At 45.7% G+C, this 18260-nt stretch overlaps 2 protein-coding genes and 1 long non-coding RNA gene across 52 annotated transcripts in view; 1 reads left to right on the top strand and 2 right to left on the bottom strand.

Moving 5' to 3' along the window:
- LOC309499292 (uncharacterized protein) overlaps window positions 1-18260 on the top strand; it is a 548614-nt gene that overhangs the window by 247326 nt on the left and 283028 nt on the right. The gene's annotated exons all lie outside the window — the stretch shown is intronic.
- LOC309499351 overlaps window positions 1-18260 on the bottom strand; it is a 169434-nt gene that overhangs the window by 107537 nt on the left and 43637 nt on the right. The window lies entirely within an intron of this gene.
- On the bottom strand, window positions 7749-13527 carry LOC309499325 (potassium/sodium hyperpolarization-activated cyclic nucleotide-gated channel 3-like). The gene is made up of 6 exons (XM_082170561.1): window positions 13479-13527; window positions 9547-9742; window positions 9328-9426; window positions 9109-9246; window positions 8534-8691; window positions 7749-8445 (listed from the first exon to the last, which is right to left on the bottom strand). Exons 2-6 carry the CDS (start codon window positions 9721-9723, stop codon window positions 8328-8330), a joined length of 690 nt encoding a protein of 229 aa, XP_082026687.1. The 5' UTR covers window positions 9724-9742; window positions 13479-13527; the 3' UTR covers window positions 7749-8327.

Here is an 18260-nt window from a genome sequence, read left to right as displayed (position 1 = left end):
ATTATCCGAACTTCCCACAACTATACGAATTAAGGATGCGTTAGCTCTACAAAATGATCTCGTGGCCACAACTTATCACGTTCCCACAAGTTATGCATGAGCACAGGAGCACACAGAGAACCGATCAGTGACGTCACATCCAGGACAGCACAAGAAATGCAAAAATAGTTAAGTGAGAATTATGAGTCAAAATCTGAATCTTAGTTTGTGAGTTTGTGAAATCCGAAACCATGATTCACTACCAGTGAAAATGGCGCAGAAGAAGTTAAGTGATGTGGCTGAGGAAATCGATGGCATTAAAGTCACGTTGGACTTCCTCAAAACACAGATCACGGAGGTAAAGGAGCAACAGATCCGTATTTTGGATTTGGTTAAGGAGGTCCAGTCTCTTCGCATCCAGAACGCGGAGAAGGACACGAAAATAGTGCAGCTGGAGAACCGGGTTGCAGACCTCGAACAATATTCGAGGATGAATGACATCATAATAACCGGGATCACGGTGAAACCCCGATCGTATGCTCGAGTGGTAGACGCAAACATCAGGGATCCAGCAGCTGAGATTGACACCAGCTCGACAGAGCAACAAGTGGCGAGCTTTCTACAATCAAAAGGAATTGATCTGGATTGTAATAATGTTGAGGCTTGCCATGTGTTGCCGAGGAGGAAAGCCGGCGATAAATCTACTGTCATCATGAGATTTGCAAACAGAAAACACAAGATTGCGATTTTAAAGGAAGGAAAAAAGCTTAAAGGAACAAACGTTTATATCAACGAGCACCTCACAAAGCAGACATCGCAAAGAAAGCCAGGTACCTGAGAAAAATGAAGAAAATACAACATACATGGACTGCCAACTGTAAAGTGTTTATAAAACTAAATGGAAGCCCAGAAGATGCGAAGGTACTGGTGGTGAGGGGTATGGAAGAGCTGATTGAGTATGAGTAAACAAGGTTGTCAGGCTACTGGAATACGAGGTAAGCTGACTGACATACATACTCAAATAAGACACTCATATGAAGCAGAAGATACAACCAGTCTGGAGTTGCAAGTATTTGAACATACTGATTATATAAGTTTTGATATGGAACATGATATTGATCCAGACAAGAACTTTTTTACTTGTGTAAACAAAAACTGTGGCTACTATACAGATGTTTCATCTGCACAATCAAATTAACAAAGATGGTAGACTCTCCGTTATACATATAAATAGTAGAAGTCTCTATGCAAACTTTGAAAATATTAAGAACTATCTGCAGGGTTTGGCACAACCATTCAGTATAATTGCTTTATCTGAAACATGGATGCATAAGGAAAAAAAAGAAAATTTTGAGTTGGATGGATATGATTTTGTACACATGGACCGAAAACATGGAGCAGGAGGAGGTGTTGCATTATTTGTGGACACTAACTTGAGATGTAGTGTTGTGGAGGATATGAGTCTCAGTGTTGAAAATATATTTGAATGTTTAACAACTGAGTTCCACAGAGAACAAAGGACAAATGTGATTATAAGTTGTATTTATAGAAAACCAGGCTCATGTGTTGAAAAATTTAGTGAATATATGGAGGAAATGTATACCAAAAAAGCTAGTAAAACAATCATTGTTTGTGGAGACTTCAACATAGATACGGTATGCTCAATCCAAATAAGCATAAATTGACAGAAAATTTCATCAGTACAATCTACAGCTTGAATTTGTACCCTAAAATCACTAGACCTACGAGGATAACGACCCATAGTGCCACACTAATTGAGAATATTCTAACAAATGAAATCTTTAATGATGCAATAAGTGGAATATTAATAAGTGACATCAGTGATCATTTGCCCGTATTTACAGTGTTTGATAGCGATTGTAAGCCTCATCAGGAACCATTAAGCAAATTCAAAAGATTAAGATCAGAAGAATCCTTGAATGTTTTTAAGAATGATTTATTTGTACAAAATTGGGACAGTGTATATGATAAGAGCAATGTGCATGATGCCTATGATGAGTTTATGAGAATATTTAAAAAAAACTATATGACAAAAATTGCCCATTGAAGAAAATATGTACAATTTCAAAGAAAAAAGGACATCCCTGGATTACAAAGGGATTGAAAAATGCAATCAAAAAGAAGAATTTGCTTTATAAGGAGTTTTTTAAACAAAGAACTAAAGAGGCGGAAAATAAGTATAAGAAATATAAAAATAAATTGACCAATATCTTGAGAAAAACTAAGAAAGATTATTACAATAAATTAATAGAAAATAAGAAATCTGATGTAAGGGAAATGTGGAAAATATTGAATAAAGTAATAAAAAAATCTTCTGGCCAGTTAAGTTATCCTAAATATTTTAATATGGGAGATAAAGATAATTATAATATGACAGAGGTGGCAAATACTTTCAATGCATTTTTTGTTAATATTGGGAAAGAGCTGGCAGAGAATATTCCTGACCCCAGAAATGATCAATATGGTTATTGCTCTATTGAAAGAAATGTAAATTCAATGTTCCTTTCTCCGGTGGAGGAAAGTGAGATAATTCAAATTGTTTCAAAATGTAAGAATAAAACTTCAAATGATTGTAACAATGTTGATTTGACGGTGGTGAGAAATGTTATTGATGCCATTTCAAAACCTCTTACCTATATTTTCAACTCATCATTTCAATCTGGCACATTTCCTAATCAAATGAAAATAGCAAAGGTCATTCCACTTTATAAATCAGGAGACAAACATCAATTTACAAACTATAGACCGGGTTTCTCTGCTTCCACAATTCTCAAAAATTCTAGAAAAACTTTTTATCACTCGTCTTGACAACTTTTTGGAAAAAAATAATATATTTAATGAATGCCAGTATGGATTTAGAGCAAAAAGGGCAACATCATTTGCATTGTTAGACTTTATAGAAGAAATATCAAGTTCAGTAGATAACAAAATGCATACTATTGGAATATTTATTGATCTACAGAAGGCGTTTGATACCATTAATCATGAAATTTTGTTAGGAAAATTAGAGCGATATGGGATCCGAGGAAAGGTATTAGACTGGATAAAAAGTTATTTGACTCAGCGAAAGCAGTTTGTGAAACTGGGAGATTATTTTTCTGAATGCCTGGAAATTTCTTGTGGAGTCCCACAGGGGGCAGTGTTAGGCCCGAAATTGTTTCTAATTTACATTAATGATTTATGCCAAGTGTCAGAAGTATTGAAATTAGTGTTGTTTGCTGATGACACTAATATTTTTTGTTCAGGCAGTGATCTTCAGTTGCTAGTGCAGGAGACAAATAAGGAATTAGAGAAGATTAAATTATGGTTTGATGCAAACAAATTATCACTAAATTTAAAGAAAACTAAATTAATGATGTTTGGTAATGGTCGAAATAATTTGCAAATTGAAATTAAGCTGGATGGAGTGAACATTGAAAAGGTTAATGAAATAAAAATTTCAGGAGTCATAAATGACAATAAAGCGAACTGGAAACCTCACATTAGTCATGTTAGGAGTAAGGTTTCAAGGAGTATAGCAATAATTGGGAGAGCAGGGCAAGTTTTAAATCAGAAGTCTTTACGTATGCTCTATTGTTCATTAGTTTTGCCATATTTCACTTATTGTGTAGAAATGTGGGGAAACAATTACACAACAACAGTTCAGCCACTTGTTATTTTACAGAAGAGAGCTTTAAGGATCATTCATGGGGCGGGTTATAGGGAACATACTAATATATTTTTTATGGAGTCCAGATTACTAAAATGTAAAGATTTGGTGGATTTACAGACTGTGCAAATTCCATATAAGGCAAAGCGTAATGATTTACCTCAAAATGTACAAAAGTTATTTACTCGGAGAGAAGGAGGGTATGTGTTGAGAGGAAAATTAAATTTCATATTACCAATGGTACACAGTAGGAAGAAAAGTGTTTGTGTTTCCATACAAGGGGTGAAACTGTTGAACAACTGAAATGAGAAGCTTAAGGAATGTCCAAATATAAAACAATTCAGGAAAAGATTTAAAGAAATGATTTTTGAACGTTATAAAAATGAAGGAAAATGAGTTGGTTAAGCCAGAAAATTTGTTGCTAACATATTGTATAAATGTATGAAGATTTATGTGCTTGTGTTTTGTAAAAAAGTGGATAATACCAAAGGAAGTAAACTAATGCATTAAGAGTTTGAAAGAGGGGGTGGGAATTAATAAGTGTTAAACTTCATCCCACTCCTTTTCAAGCAGCGGTGAATTTTATTTGTTTGATCATCCGTGTTCTTTCAATTATTGTCTTATGTTGTACATACTGTACACTTTTTCATTGTATGCTTGAAATAAAATGACGAATAATAAGGATGCGTTAGCTCTACAAAATGATCTCGTGGCCACAACTTATCACGTTCCCACAAGTTAATGTGTCATGGCCATGACAAAACTAAGTGAACCGAACATGTCCCCTCCCGATGACTGTACAAAGCAACTCACAATGCAAGACTTACTTTCTAGATCATTTTCATGCTGTTGAACTGCTCCCCTCAGTTCGTTCACAACATGTGGGAACTCTTCCTGAATCTCCTGAAACTCTTGTAATGACAGGGTGAAAAGGCTGCAGGTGCTCAGCGCAGAAACTGTGGCCGACTGCCTTCCACCAAACAGGAAGCTGATCTCGGCAGAAACACAAAACTTAAAATGGTGAGTATGAGGCTGGTTGTTTAAAACACATTGGAGTTTCACAGTAAAGATTATCTGACTGACCATCTGATCAATAGTAGTGCACACAAAACTGGGAAAACATATTCTTGATCTGGCAAGCTCTGTAATCTAATTTTGAGCATTTTTGAGTGTGAAACTCATGTGATTGACGCTGTTCTCACGCTCTCACACCACACGTCTGTTTTCTCATGCAGTGAAAAACATTGCGGAGTAAAGAGGACACTGACAACGTAGCGACAGACAAGAGGTTCTTTTTGATATGAAACAAATTGCATTTAAAGCAAAAGTTTAAACACCCGCTCTAAGTGTGCATGTTTTGATGTCCAAATGTTCTTGTTCTTAAATATTTAAATGGCATATAAAATAGCATATTTTTTAACACACATACATACATATACAGTGAGGAAAATAAGTATTTGAACACCCTGCTATTTTGCAAGTTCTCCCACTTGGAAATCATGGAGGGGTCTGAAATTGTCATCGTAGGTGCATGTCCACTGTGAGAGACATAATCTAAAAAAAAAAAAATCCAGAAATCACAATGTATGATTTTTTAACTATTTATTTGTATGATACAGCTGCAAATAAGTATTTGAACACCTGAGAAAATCAATGTTAATATTTGGTACAGTAGCCTTTGTTTGCAATTACAGAGGTCAAACGTTTCCTGTAGTTTTTCACCAGGTTTGCACACACTGCAGGAGGGATTTTGGCCCACTCCTCCACACAGATCTTCTCTAGATCAGTCAGGTTTCTGGGCTGTCGCTGAGAAACACAGAGTTTGAGCTCCCTCCAAAGATTCTCTATTGGGTTTAGGTCAGGAGACTGGCTAGGCCACACCAGAACCTTGATATGCTTCTTACAGAGCCACTCCTTGGTTATCCTGGCTGTGTGCTTCGGGTCATTGTCATGTTGGAAGACCCAGCCTCGACCCATCTTCAATGCTCTAACTGAGGGAAGGAGGTTGTTCCCCAAAATCTCGCAATACATGGCCCCGGTCATCCTCTCCTCAATACAGTGCAGTCGCCCTGTCCCATGTGCAGAAAAACACCCCCAAAGCATGATGCTACCACCCCCATGCTTCACAGTAGGGATGGTGTTCTTGGGATGGTACTCATCATTCTTCTTCCTCCAAACACGTTTAGTGGAATTATGACCAAAAAGTTCTATTTTGGTCTCATCTGACCACATGACTTTCTCCCATGACTCCTCTGGATCATCCAAATGGTCATTGGCAAACTAAAGACGGGCCTTGACATGTGCTGGTTTAAGCAGGGGAACCTTCCGTGCCATGCATGATTTCAAACTATGACGTCTTAGTGTATTACCAACAGTAACCTTGGAAACGGTGGTCCCAGCTCTTTTCAGGTCATTGACCAGCTCCTCCCGTGTAGTTCTGGGCTGATTTCTCACCTTTCTTAGGATCATTGAGACCCCACGAGGTGAGATCTTGCATGGAGCCCCAGTCCGAGGGAGATTGACAGTCATGTTTAGCTTCTTCCATTTTCTAATGATTGCTCCAACAGCGGACCTTTTTTCACCAAGCTGCTTGGCAATTTCCCCGTAGCCCTTTCCAGCCTTGTGGAGGTGTACAATTTTGTCTCTAGTGTCTTTGGACAGCTCTTTGGTCTTGGCCATGTTAGTAGTTGGATTCTTACTGATTGTATGGGATGGACAGGTGTCTTTATGCAGCTAACGACCTCAAACAGGTGCATCTAATTTAGGATAATAAATGGAGTGGATGTGGACATTTTAAAGGCAGACTAACAGGTCTTTGAGGGTCAGAATTCTAGCTGATAGACAGGTGTTCAAATACTTATTTGCAGCTGTATCATACAAATAAATAGTTTAAAAATCATATATTGTGATTTCTGGATTTTTTTTATTTTATTATATCTCTCACAGTGGACATGCACCTACGATGACAATTTCAGACCCCTCCATGATTTCCAAGTGGGAGAACTTGTTCAAATACTTATTTTCCTCACTGTATATATATATATATATATATATATATATATATATATATATATATACAAATTTAACATATATATTGTATATTACATATATCTATTATGTGTGTGTATGTATATATATATAAATCAGGCAGCTGAAACTATTTAAATAGTCTCAGGTGCCTGATTTTTTATTTCATTGCAAAACGTTATAACGTTTTTGCCCAGCTCTTTATATAAGGTTGGATATTTAAGCATGTCCAACTTTATTCGCATTCATACAGTATCAGCATAATGTATATAGCAGATCTCAACTGCTTGATTGCTTGTATTGTTGCAAAATGTAAACTATATTATCGCCCAGCTCTAATCTGATAAATGTGACTATCAGAGGCATGCAGAAATTCAGACATTATAAACATGAACATGATTTTCTGTAAAGCTGCTTTGAAACAATGTGTATTTGAAAAGCGCTAAATTTGACTTGACTAGCACTGAAATGTGGACCAGACTTTATGCCGAACCTCTACACGAGACTACTTCTCAAATGAATCACACAACAGTAAGTTTCTCATACATCACCTCCAAAGTGATCTCCATCACACAGCTCCATCTGGAAAGCCTCGTTCTTCACCAGCACCCGTCCACAGTCAATGAAGAACATATTGTCAGGTTGAGCATTGATGAATGATGATGTCACCAGCATTGAAGAACTCCTTGTCCAACTTCATCAAGATGGCTTCGGTGAATTCTTTAAGCGACAAAAACATGCCTTTGTTCAACAGGTTGGAGCATATTTCTGCCATGATATCCTTTGAAAGAGAAAACATAGCACTATTAAAAATTATTTCTATAAAAAGATACTGTTTGAGCCAAATGATTGCTTGAACAGCAGAAAAACTTATTGTGTGTTATCTGAAGTTTATATTTATAAATCAATTAGAAACCATTCTGAGCTGTTTTGACACGATGTCAAGGATGTTCTTCTTATCCCAGTGCCACTTGTACTGGGGAGTGATACGTCAGCGCAACACTCTGGGCAGCTTTTGGAACATTGTGGAGGATTGTAGCTGGTTTATCTGAAATATTTATATATCATGGCATAATATCATCAGAGCCGCCTTGTATTTATTTGTTGAATAAGCAAACTTAACAAATACAAACAATAAACAAACAGCTTTAATTTTAACTCTTAAAATTCACCTTTACCTTGTATGCATTGCCCGTCACAGACATGCTCCCAAATACTGCGATCACCCAATAAATAAATGCAATACACATTACATATCCAATCACCATACTTACAATAGCTATCCACCGTTCATCCACACCTAAAAAAACAAACAAAAGGGAATCACTTTAGTTCAATGTAACTACATACTACTCTAAATCTTCAGTGGTGTTTGCTCTTGCAAAACCTTATGCCACAATGCTAGGGTGTCATGGCATGGCTAAGCCATTGCCTTTTTTGTTTTCATCTGGCAGATGGAAATCATATGTCTGATCACTTAAAAGTAATCATAGATTAACTAACTTTGTATCACAGGTTTTTTTTAAAAATCCCAAATCCTGATCGTAAAAGTGATGCGTTCCTTAGCAAACCCCACCGATTAAAGTGATTTCAGGAGACATTTTTCTGTACCAAAGACTGATTATCAGACTGATTATCATTTCTCAAAAAATTATGATTGTGGAAAGAATGTTGTGCGGCGTACGTGTTGGTGAGTCAGTTGATCTCCAGACCATTTGAGAGAAAGCTCTGGAGGAAGCATAGTAGTATTTTTCCCCGATTGAGGTATTCTGCAAAATGTAACAGAAAGAAAAGAAGACATGTTGAACACATCATGTCAAACAAATGCCTGCATAAGCAATAAAAAGTGAGACATACCTCAATTTCTCTCTTACAACCCAGCAGTCTTGGGGAAACTCTTCCATTCCAGATACGAAGTACTGAACGCAAGTGTTCCAGTGCCAAATGAGGACCATCATCAGGAAAACTAAGACAACCCTGAATAACTTCTTGACTTCAAGCTGTACATTAGACACCTAAAATGATAGATAATGAAACATAAAGTATCCATAGAACAGTAAGGGTGTACAAAATACAACCAAACATGTCTTGTTGCTTGCTGGTTTATCGTGTTATGACAGAGGAGGAAAAATGTGAGAAAATACTACAAAAATGAAATAAAAAATCCTTTCATCTTATTTTTACTTTTTTAAAATGTTATTATTAAATACTATTTAGGCTGTTTGGGGTTCTTGAGTTGCTTGGAAGGTTCTTGGAAGTTCCGTTTAAAGTTTCATAACAAATTGTGCCTTCTTTCATTTATTATTCTTCCCCCCGTGAGCAAGCCAAAGGTGACTGTGGCAAGGAAAGTTCTCCTCTGGCTTTACAGTGTGAACATATTGCCATTGAAAATTTCTTGCATAAACATGACGGTGAGTTGTGCTGAAACTTACACTTTCCAATTCAAACCAGGATCTCAGAAGCTTTGGCACACGGAGTAAACGGATCATACTGTGAATCCTCACAAACATGAGTATCTGCACCAACTCCGAAGCCATCAGTGAAGTAGTGTCAGCGTGATCAAAATGCTCCTGTGGTGAATTGGTTGTACTGTAAGAAGTATCTCTACAATTTGATCAGTGTGAGTGATATTAACTGATGAATACAATTACCACAATAATAATGATAGTGTCGAGCGGAAATGCAGCCATCACATCAGGAACAAACCAAGACCTGAAATCCTTTCTTCTTAATTTCGGATCAAAGATGACCTAGACAGAAACAGGAATGCATTGTATCCATTTTTTTAACCGTATTTTAGAAAGGTTAAGCCATAATAAATAATTAATATTACAGTATAGACATACAAGACAATGAAGGCATGTTCATACCTGACCATCTTCACTGAAAATGCACATTTGAAAATGAAGGCCAACATCAACACAAAACAGGAGGTCTGAGAATACATTGAAAGTCAACCAGAATTTGTGGGCACTACCATGCATATCATCAGAAAATGCCATGTCCAGAGGAATTGTTAAAAGGTTCACAAATGTTAAGACCACCATATACACAAGATAGTAGTGCCTAAAAGACAGAAAAAGGCAAATTTTAACATTTCTTTTTAGATCACTGTGATGGCATTAATGGCACATACATTGACAGACACAAGACATTACATCCTCATGACAACATTTTTTTTTTTTTAAATAAATAGTGATAATGCCAAAGAAGACTTTATACCTTGAATTACCATGCAAAAACATGGTAACATTACATATCACATAGTATCATTAGTGTTACGCTGACAGCTGAAGCAGATGCAGGATCCAATTGCAGCAGGTTTTATTAAACAAACTCAAATGGTAACAAACTCAGACAAAGACTCAGGAACAGGAACCACCAACATACAACATCAAGAACTCACAAAGACTGAAACAAGACACAGGGCTTAAATACACAGACAGACAAGCTAAAGATGATAACAAGGGGGCGTGGCTAATGAAAAACACCTGGGAAGACTAATCAACATAACGGGGAACTGCTAAACAAAGAATGAGACAGGGGAACACAGACATGAATCGTGACATAGCCCCCCCTCTATGGGCGGCTCCCGACGCCCATCAAAACAAAAAACAATAGTTCAGGAGGGTGGTGGAGCGGAGGCGGACCCGGGGGTGGGATGGAGGGCCAGGCCCGTGGAGTGGAAGAGGACCTGGAGACTGCAGCGGGATGGAAGGCCAGGAGACCAGGGCGGATCAGGCCGTGCAGGCGACCAGGGCGGATCAGGCCGTGCAGGCGACCAGGGCGGATCAGGCCGTGCAGGCGACCAGGGCGGATCAGGCCCTTCGGGCGGCCACGGCGGAGAAGACCCTTCGGGCGGCCACGGCGGAGAAGACCCTTCGGGCGGCCACGGCGGAGAAGACCCTTCGGGCGGCCACGGCGGAGAAGACCCTTCGGGCGGCCACGGCGGAGAAGACCCTTCGGGCGGCCACGGCGGAGACGACCCTTCGGGCGGCCACGGCGGAGACGACCCTTCGGGCGGCCACGGCGGAGACGACCCTTCGGGCGGCCACGGCGGAGACGACCCTTCGGGCGGCCACGGCGGAGACGACCCTTCGGGCGGCCACGGCGGAGACGACCCTTCGGGCGGCCACGGCGGAGACGACCCTTCGGGCGGCCACGGCGGAGACGACCCTTCGGGCGGCCACGGCGGTGGAGACGACCACTTGGGAGGCGACGACCCTTCAGGAGGCGACGACCCCTCGGGAGGCCAGGGAGGTGACCATGGCACAGGAACAGACATTGGTTCAGGAACAGGAACAGACACCGGCTCAGCGGCGGCCATTTTGTCCGAAGACACAGGCTCGGTGGTGGCCATCTTGTCTGAAGACACAGGCGTGGAGTCGGCCATCTTGTCCGAAGACACAGGCGTGGAAAGAGGAAGAGGAACAGATTCAGGCTCAGGGTCAGTATCAGGCTCAGGAACAGATTCAGTCTCGGCGGGACGAGACTCTGGACGGGCGGACGTGACGTGAAGCTCTGGCTCGGCAGGACTGATGTGAAGCTCTGGCTCTGGCTCTGGCTCTGGCTCGGCAGGACTGACGTGAAGCTCTGGCTCTGGCTCGGCAGGACTGACGTGAAGCTCTGGCTCTGGCTCGGCAGGACTGACGTGAAGCTCTGGCTCTGGCTCGGCAGGACTGACGTGAAGCTCTGGCTCTGGCTCGGCAGGACTGACGTGAAGCTCTGGCTCTGGCTCGGCAGGACTGACGTGAAGCTCTGGCTCTGGCTCGGCAGGACTGACGTGAAGCTCTGGCTCGGCAGGACTGACGTGAACAGTCTCTGGATCGGCAGACGTGACGTGAACAGTCTCTGGATCGGCAGACGTGACGTGAACAGTCTCTGGATCGGCAGACGTGACGTGAACAGTCTCTGGATCGGCAGACGTGACGTGAACAGTCTCTGGATCGGCAGACGTGACGGGGAGCGCAGGCTCGGCTGTGCTGGACGGGACCAGCGGCGACGGCTCTGTGCTGGACGGGACCAGCGGCGAAGGCTCTGTGCTGGACGGGACCAGCGGCGAAGGCTCTGTGCTGGACGGGACCAGCGGCGAGGGCTCTGTGCTGGACGGGACCAGCGGCGAAGGCTCTGGCTGGACAGGCTCTGGCTGGACAGGCTCTGGCTGGACAGGCTCTGGCTGGACAGGCTCTGGCTGGACAGGCTCTGGCTGGACAGGCTCTGGCTGGACAGGCTCTGGCTGGACAGGCTCTGGCTGGACAGGCTCTGGCTGGACAGGCTCTGGGAGACGGGACCCTGGAACGACGGTCTTCTTGGCCCTCCACACTGACATCAGCGGCGGCTGTGCTACGGTGGACATCAGTCCTTGACGCCCAGAGAATGATGCTATGGCTAGCTTGATGGCTGAAGTGACGAGAAGAACAGGCTGAGGGGGTACTGCGGGTTCACGGAGCTCCTTTTCCTCCACGCCCACAGTAAACGGAGAACCGCTCAGCAAAAGGGCCAGGTCAATATATTGTTCCAACGAGCCGTGTGGTTCATGGTCAGGCATCATAGACCGGAGTGGTTCTGATAATCCTCCGCGAAAAAAGATCATCAGGCATTCGGTGCTCATTTGCACGAGATGTGCCAGTTCGACAAAATCTGCAACGTAGTCCTCAATGGATCGATCATCCTGACAGAGACGCAAGATTTGGATGTCTGGGCACAGGGTTGGCATGGCTGCTGCTGGATCCATAAATGGTGAGTTCTTCTGTTACGCTGACAGCTGAAGCAGATGCAGAAGCAGGATCCAATTGCAGCAGGTTTTATTAAACAAACTCAAATGGTAACAAACTCAGACAAAGACTCAGGAACAGGAACCACCAACATACAACATCAAGAACTCACAAAGACTGAAACAAGACACAGGGCTTAAATACACAGACAGACAAGCTAAAGATGATAACAAGGGGGCGTGGCTAATGAAAAACACCTGGGAAGACTAATCAACATAACGGGGAACTGCTAAACAAAGAATGAGACAGGGGAACACAGACATGAATCGTGACAATTAGTAGCACACGTTCTGTATTAATTTCAATTGCAAGTGTAAAATGTTTTATTTTATCGTTACATTTTATATTACTTATATTTATTTAAATTTAATCGCGTGTATTAAAAATGTAAAAAAAAAAAAAAATTGTTCAGTGTAATCAGTTCTCGTCTGTCATTCATGTTCACTCTTAATAACCGTCCCAGACTCCCAGAGATAAAATAAGAATAATATAGCCTACATAAATATATATTTTTACGTTACAACGATCACATTTCTAATTAAGTTACCATATGCTGATGCTGAATAATTAGAAACTGAATTACGTTAGCTTGGTTAATATGAAATATGGTGAGCGTTAGTTTCCAGGCTAGTGAGTCTGTGTTTTTGCGTAATACTGTTTTTATTGCATTTGCTTAAACACTTGTACATCACATGTCTGTAACATCACATATAATGTACAAAAAACAAAAACAAAAAAAAAACACCGGGGCTCATATTACATGAAAAGTGCAATAGCACAAAACAACATTGGATAATAAAGTATGTACTTTGGAAGTCAGAGTTAACAATACACTGCAATCAATAATAGCCACAGATAAGATAAATAAAATAAAATAAAATAGGGTTAGTGCAAATTAAAATATATTTTCAAATGAATATAATACCTAATCAAGCATTTTGTTCCTCCTCTATTATATTGTTCATATCCCCTTGCTCAATAAATAATAAAAAGGGACTCCTAGTGAGTCTGTGTTAACGTTAACTTACCTGAAGTGACTCCGTGGGTTCAAGACCCAGCGTTGGGTTTCACCTTCAGCTTCTTTCACTGATCGTCTTCCTTTTACGAGATCTTTAAGTTCCGACCAGCTTGTTTTTCCCCTGACCACTTGAGCTATTTTCAGACTGAGAAACTGCCTGGTAAAAAAACAGAAGTAACGTATATATATATTGTGACGAGCGTCCTCAAAGGAATCAGCGTAGCCCTGGTAACAAACACAAAACACCTGCACGTCCTCACAGCGGGCTGATCGGTCACAGCTGCACCTCATCAACCCACAGCTACAAAAGCAGCACGCGCTGAGCAGACAGACAGACTCTGGTCTCGAGCTGAATGAATTGCTGGACTAACCTTTCTCTCTGTTCCCTTCAGAAAGCAGCGAGTGACCGACAGCCCACCACGTTTGGAGCACGTTTGGACACCCACTTTCAGTTTGGATTGAACACTGCAGAGCACTTGGAGCACCAGCCATCACTCACTGGATCACCGTCTTCCTTCACCTTTATTTTTACACTGTAAATAAAATCCACCCTCCGGGGCCTTTTCACTAAGCCTGCCTTGTCGAGTGATTCTTCACCCCGTGACAGTGGTGGAGAATGCGGGCAAGTGCGTGAAGAATCACCGGCAAGTTCACCGCCCCAACCCCTAATTTTTTCTGTTTTTTTGTGTGCACTATAGGACACGGAAAGCGGCGCGCTCGGTCCCCACTATGGAGGAGGTTCTACAACGCCTCGCGGAGGTGAGCATCCGCCAGCAACAAATTGTAGAACATCTCGCCACTCGTCAGGGCAGGACGGAGGAAGAACTAACCGCCATCCATGCCGCCGCCGCCCAGCGCGTTCCGCTACCTGATCCTCGTGCCCGAGCAACCCGCCTGCTGCCGAAGATGACGGCTGATGATGACGTGGAGGCTTTCCTGCAAGTCTTTGAAACCACAGCCCGCACTGAGGCATGGCCCGAGGACGATTGGGCACGCGCGCTGGCACCTCTCCTCACCGGAGAAGCCCAACGGGCTTATTTCTCACTTCCCCCTGCGATCGCCGAAGACTATGATGAAGTCAAGCGTGAAATCCTGGCGAGGCTCGGCCTCTCATCCATCTGCGCCGCCCAACAGTTTCACGAATGGGAGTTCAAGTCCCGCGTGCCAGCCCGTGCTCAAGCCGCCGAACTCAGCCGCATCGCTCATCATTGGCTGTTGGAAGACAATCCCACTGCAGCTCAGGTAGCGGAACGGGTAGTGGTCGATCGCCTCCTCCGTGCTCTTCCCCGTCCAATTCGGCAAGCTGTTGGCATGAGAAACCCTACCAACACTCTGGAACTCGTGGAGGCGATCGAGCTGGCGGATGCCATCCATCACCGTGAGGCTGGGGATCGAGCGTTGCCGTTTCCCCGGAGGGTGGTCCAGGAGCGGCGCCCGCTCGAAGGCACCTCGCGACCAGTCAGCAGGCCGACGGTTCCCCCGCCGCGAGACGAGCCCATGCCCAGTGCTGAACCCATAACACCACCGCGTGCGTGGCTGGCAGGCTGCATCGTCCACCAGCGTGTACCATCGGGAGCCCCTGAAGCGGACGTGGTCGTGGAGGGGAGACGTTTCCGGGCCCTGCTGGACTCGGGCAGTGCGGTCACCCTCATCCAGTCGCGGTTGTGTGCCCCCCGAAGCGGTGAGAAGAGTTTTCTGCCGATTACCTGCGTTCACGGAGACACTCGCCAAGTACCGGCCCGTCGAGTTACCATATCGTCACCTCAAGGCACCTGGCCGGTGGAGGCGGGCTTGGTGAAGGACCTGCCGGTGGCCGTACTGCTTGGGAGAGACTGGCCGGGCTTCGACAGACTGCTCACTGCCGCTACTCAGCCTGCCAGCCCAGAGGGGAACCGTCGAAGACGGAGGCGGCCGCGTGGACCCCGCCGTAGACCAGCCCTACTTGTCTCCGACAGCGGGAGAGATGGTGAGTCCCCCTCTCAGTCTTCTAATCCTTTCTTTGATGTTTACCAACAGGCTGCAGGAGGGGGCTCATTCGCCAAGGAACAGCGGGAGGACGATCGTCTAAAGCACTGCTGGTCTCAAGTGCGGATTATCGATGGAAATGACGTCCTCCCACGGCCCCATCCTCTCCCGCATTTTGTCGTCGAGAATGGCCTGCTATACTGTGTCGCACAGCGGAGGGGGGAGGAGAAAAAACTACTGGTGGTACCTCGAGCCAAGACCGAAACTATCCTGGAGCTGGCCCATTCTCATCCCATGGCAGGTCACCTCGGGGCAGCCAACACCACCCAGCGAATCCGCGACCGTTTCCTCTGGCCGGGCCTAGAGGCCGAAGTGAAGCGGTTTTGCCAAGCCTGTCCGACCTGCCAGGTCACGTCGCCCAGGACTCCTCCCCCCAGCCCGCTCATTCCGCTGCCCATCATCGAGGTGCCCTTCGAGCGGATCGGGATGGACATAGTGGGGCCGTTGCCAAAGTCTGCCCGGGGACACGAACACATCCTAGTGATCGTCGACTACGCCACCCGGTACCCAGAAGCAGTTCCTCTACGCAAAGCCACCGCAAAGTCCATCGCCCAGGAGCTGTTTCTGTTGGCCAGCCGAGTCGGCATCCCTGCGGAGATACTGACTGACCAGGGAACGCCGTTCATGTCCCGGCTAATGGCCGATCTCTGCAGGCTGCTGCGGGTGAAGCAGTTGAGGACCACGGTTTATCACCCTCAGACGGACGGGCTCGTGGAGAGGTTCAACCAGACCCTTAAGCAGATGCTGAGACGCGTGGCGGCGGAGGATAAGCGGGATTGGGACCTCATGATTCCCTACGTGCTCTTCGGGATCCGCGAAGTACCTCAGGCCTCAACTGGCTTCACCCCCTTCGAGCTCCTGTTCGGCCGCCAACCACGTGGGCTCCTCGACATCGCCAGGGAAGCTTGGGAGCAGCAGCCTGCCCCTCATCGCACCGTCATCGAGCATGTACGACAAATGAGAGAGAGAATCGATCGAGTGATGCCATTAGTCCGGGAACACCTCAGCAAAGCCCAACAAGCGCAGCAACGCCATTACGACCGGGCAGCCCAACCACGGGAGTTTCAGCCGGGAGACCGCGTCATGGTCCTGGTCCCCAGCTCTGCCTGTAAGTTCCTGGCTTCCTGGAAGGGTCCATACACGGTGTTGGAAAGGATTGGGCCAGTCACATACCGTCTAAGGCAACCTGGTCGACGCCAGACAGAGCAACTCTACCATATTAACCTCCTAAAGAAGTGGGTGGGGACCCGGGACCAAGTGGCGGCCCTAAGTCTCACCGATCCCGTGGTTGTAGACGTCAACCCCCATCTATCGGCTGCCCAGAAGGCGGAGCTGCAGCACCTGGTCAGTCAGTTCCAGGATGTGTTCTCAACCCAGCCCGGGCAGACCAACGTGGTCCAGCACGACGTCAGGACACCCCCAGGAGTCGTCGTCCGGCAACGGCCCTACCGTGTCCCGGAAGCTCGTCGGCAGGCTATTGAGGAGGAAATTCAACAGATGCTAAAGTTGGGGGTAATAGAACCATCCCGGAGCCCGTGGTCCAGCCCCATTGTAATGGTTCCAAAGCCGGATGGCACCCTCCGCTTCTGCAACGACTTCCGCCGCCTGAACGAAGTCTCCGAATTCGACGGGTACCCCATGCCTCGGGTCGACGAGCTGCTGGACCGTTTGGGAAGGGCCCGGTATATCAGCACCTTGGACCTCACCAAAGGCTATTGGCAGGTACCACTCTCCGAAACTGCTAAACCTAAAACTGCTTTCTCGACCCCCAGTGGCCACTGGCAATACCGGACCCTTCCCTTCGGCCTGCACGGGGCCCCCGCGACCTTCCAACGAATGATGGACATCATCCTGCGGCCCCATCAAGCCTACGCAGCCGCCTACATCGATGACGTCGTGATCCACTCCGAGGCATGGGGAGAACATCTGGAGCGTCTGCGGAGGGTGCTTTCGGAGCTCCGGCGGGCTGGACTCACCGCCAACCCCCGAAAATGTCATCTAGCTCTCTCCGAAGCCAAGTACCTGGGGTTCCGTGTCGGACGAGGCCTTATACAACCCCAGGAGAAGAAGGTAGAGGCCATCCACTCCGCCCCGAGACCCCAGACAAAGACCCAGGTACGAGCTTTCTTGGGGTTGGCAGGGTATTACCGGTGTTTTATCCCCAACTTCTCCTCTCTAGCCGCCCCTCTGACAGACCTGACCAGGAAGGGGCAGCCGGAGAAAGTATGCTGGACCCCAGCCGTGGAAGAGGCCTTCGCCCAGGTCAAAGCAGCACTGACGTCGTCACCGGTACTCCGCGCTCCAGACTTCGGCTGCCCCTTCCTGCTGCAGACGGATGCCTCCGACACGGGACTGGGAGCCGTCCTGTCCCAAGTCCAGGAAGGTGAGGAGCATCCGATCATTTACATCAGCAGGAAGCTGTCCCCGGCCGAGAGGAAGTACGCCGCCGTCGAGAGGGAGGCCCTGGCCATCAAGTGGGCAGTCCTGGAGCTCCGGTACTACCTCCTAGGCCGCAAGTTCACCCTGGTCACAGACCATGCGCCTCTTCAATGGATGGCCCGCGCCAAAGACACCAACGCCAGGGTGACTCGCTGGTTCCTAGCGCTCCAGGACTTCCACTTCGAGGTACGACATCGGGCCGGGGCCGCCAACGCGAACGCTGATGGCCTCTCACGGATATGGACAGCTTATGCAGGTCTGTCAGGGGTCATTCCCCACCCGCCCCTTGTTTCACCCCTACTATCTCCATATGTTCACAGGACCAGAA

Source organism: Leuciscus leuciscus (assembly GCF_965113295.1).
Source record: "Leuciscus leuciscus genome assembly, chromosome: 5".
Taxonomy (NCBI): Eukaryota; Metazoa; Chordata; class Actinopteri; order Cypriniformes; family Leuciscidae; genus Leuciscus; species Leuciscus leuciscus.
This window is presented reverse-complemented; position numbering and strand designations above follow the sequence as displayed.

Excerpts from the sequence above, each read along its gene's own strand:
- LOC309499325 (XM_082170561.1), bottom strand. The coding sequence starts at position 9,723 with ATGGTGGTCTTAACATTTGTGAACCTTTTAACAATTCCTCTGGACATG. Across the intron at positions 9,247-9,327 it reads ACACTATCATTATTATTGTG|GAGCATTTTGATCACGCTGA; the intron begins GTAATTGTATTC and ends AATTCACCACAG. Across the intron at positions 8,446-8,533 it reads GTTGTAAGAGAGAAATTGAG|AATACCTCAATCGGGGAAAA; the intron begins GTATGTCTCACT and ends TACATTTTGCAG.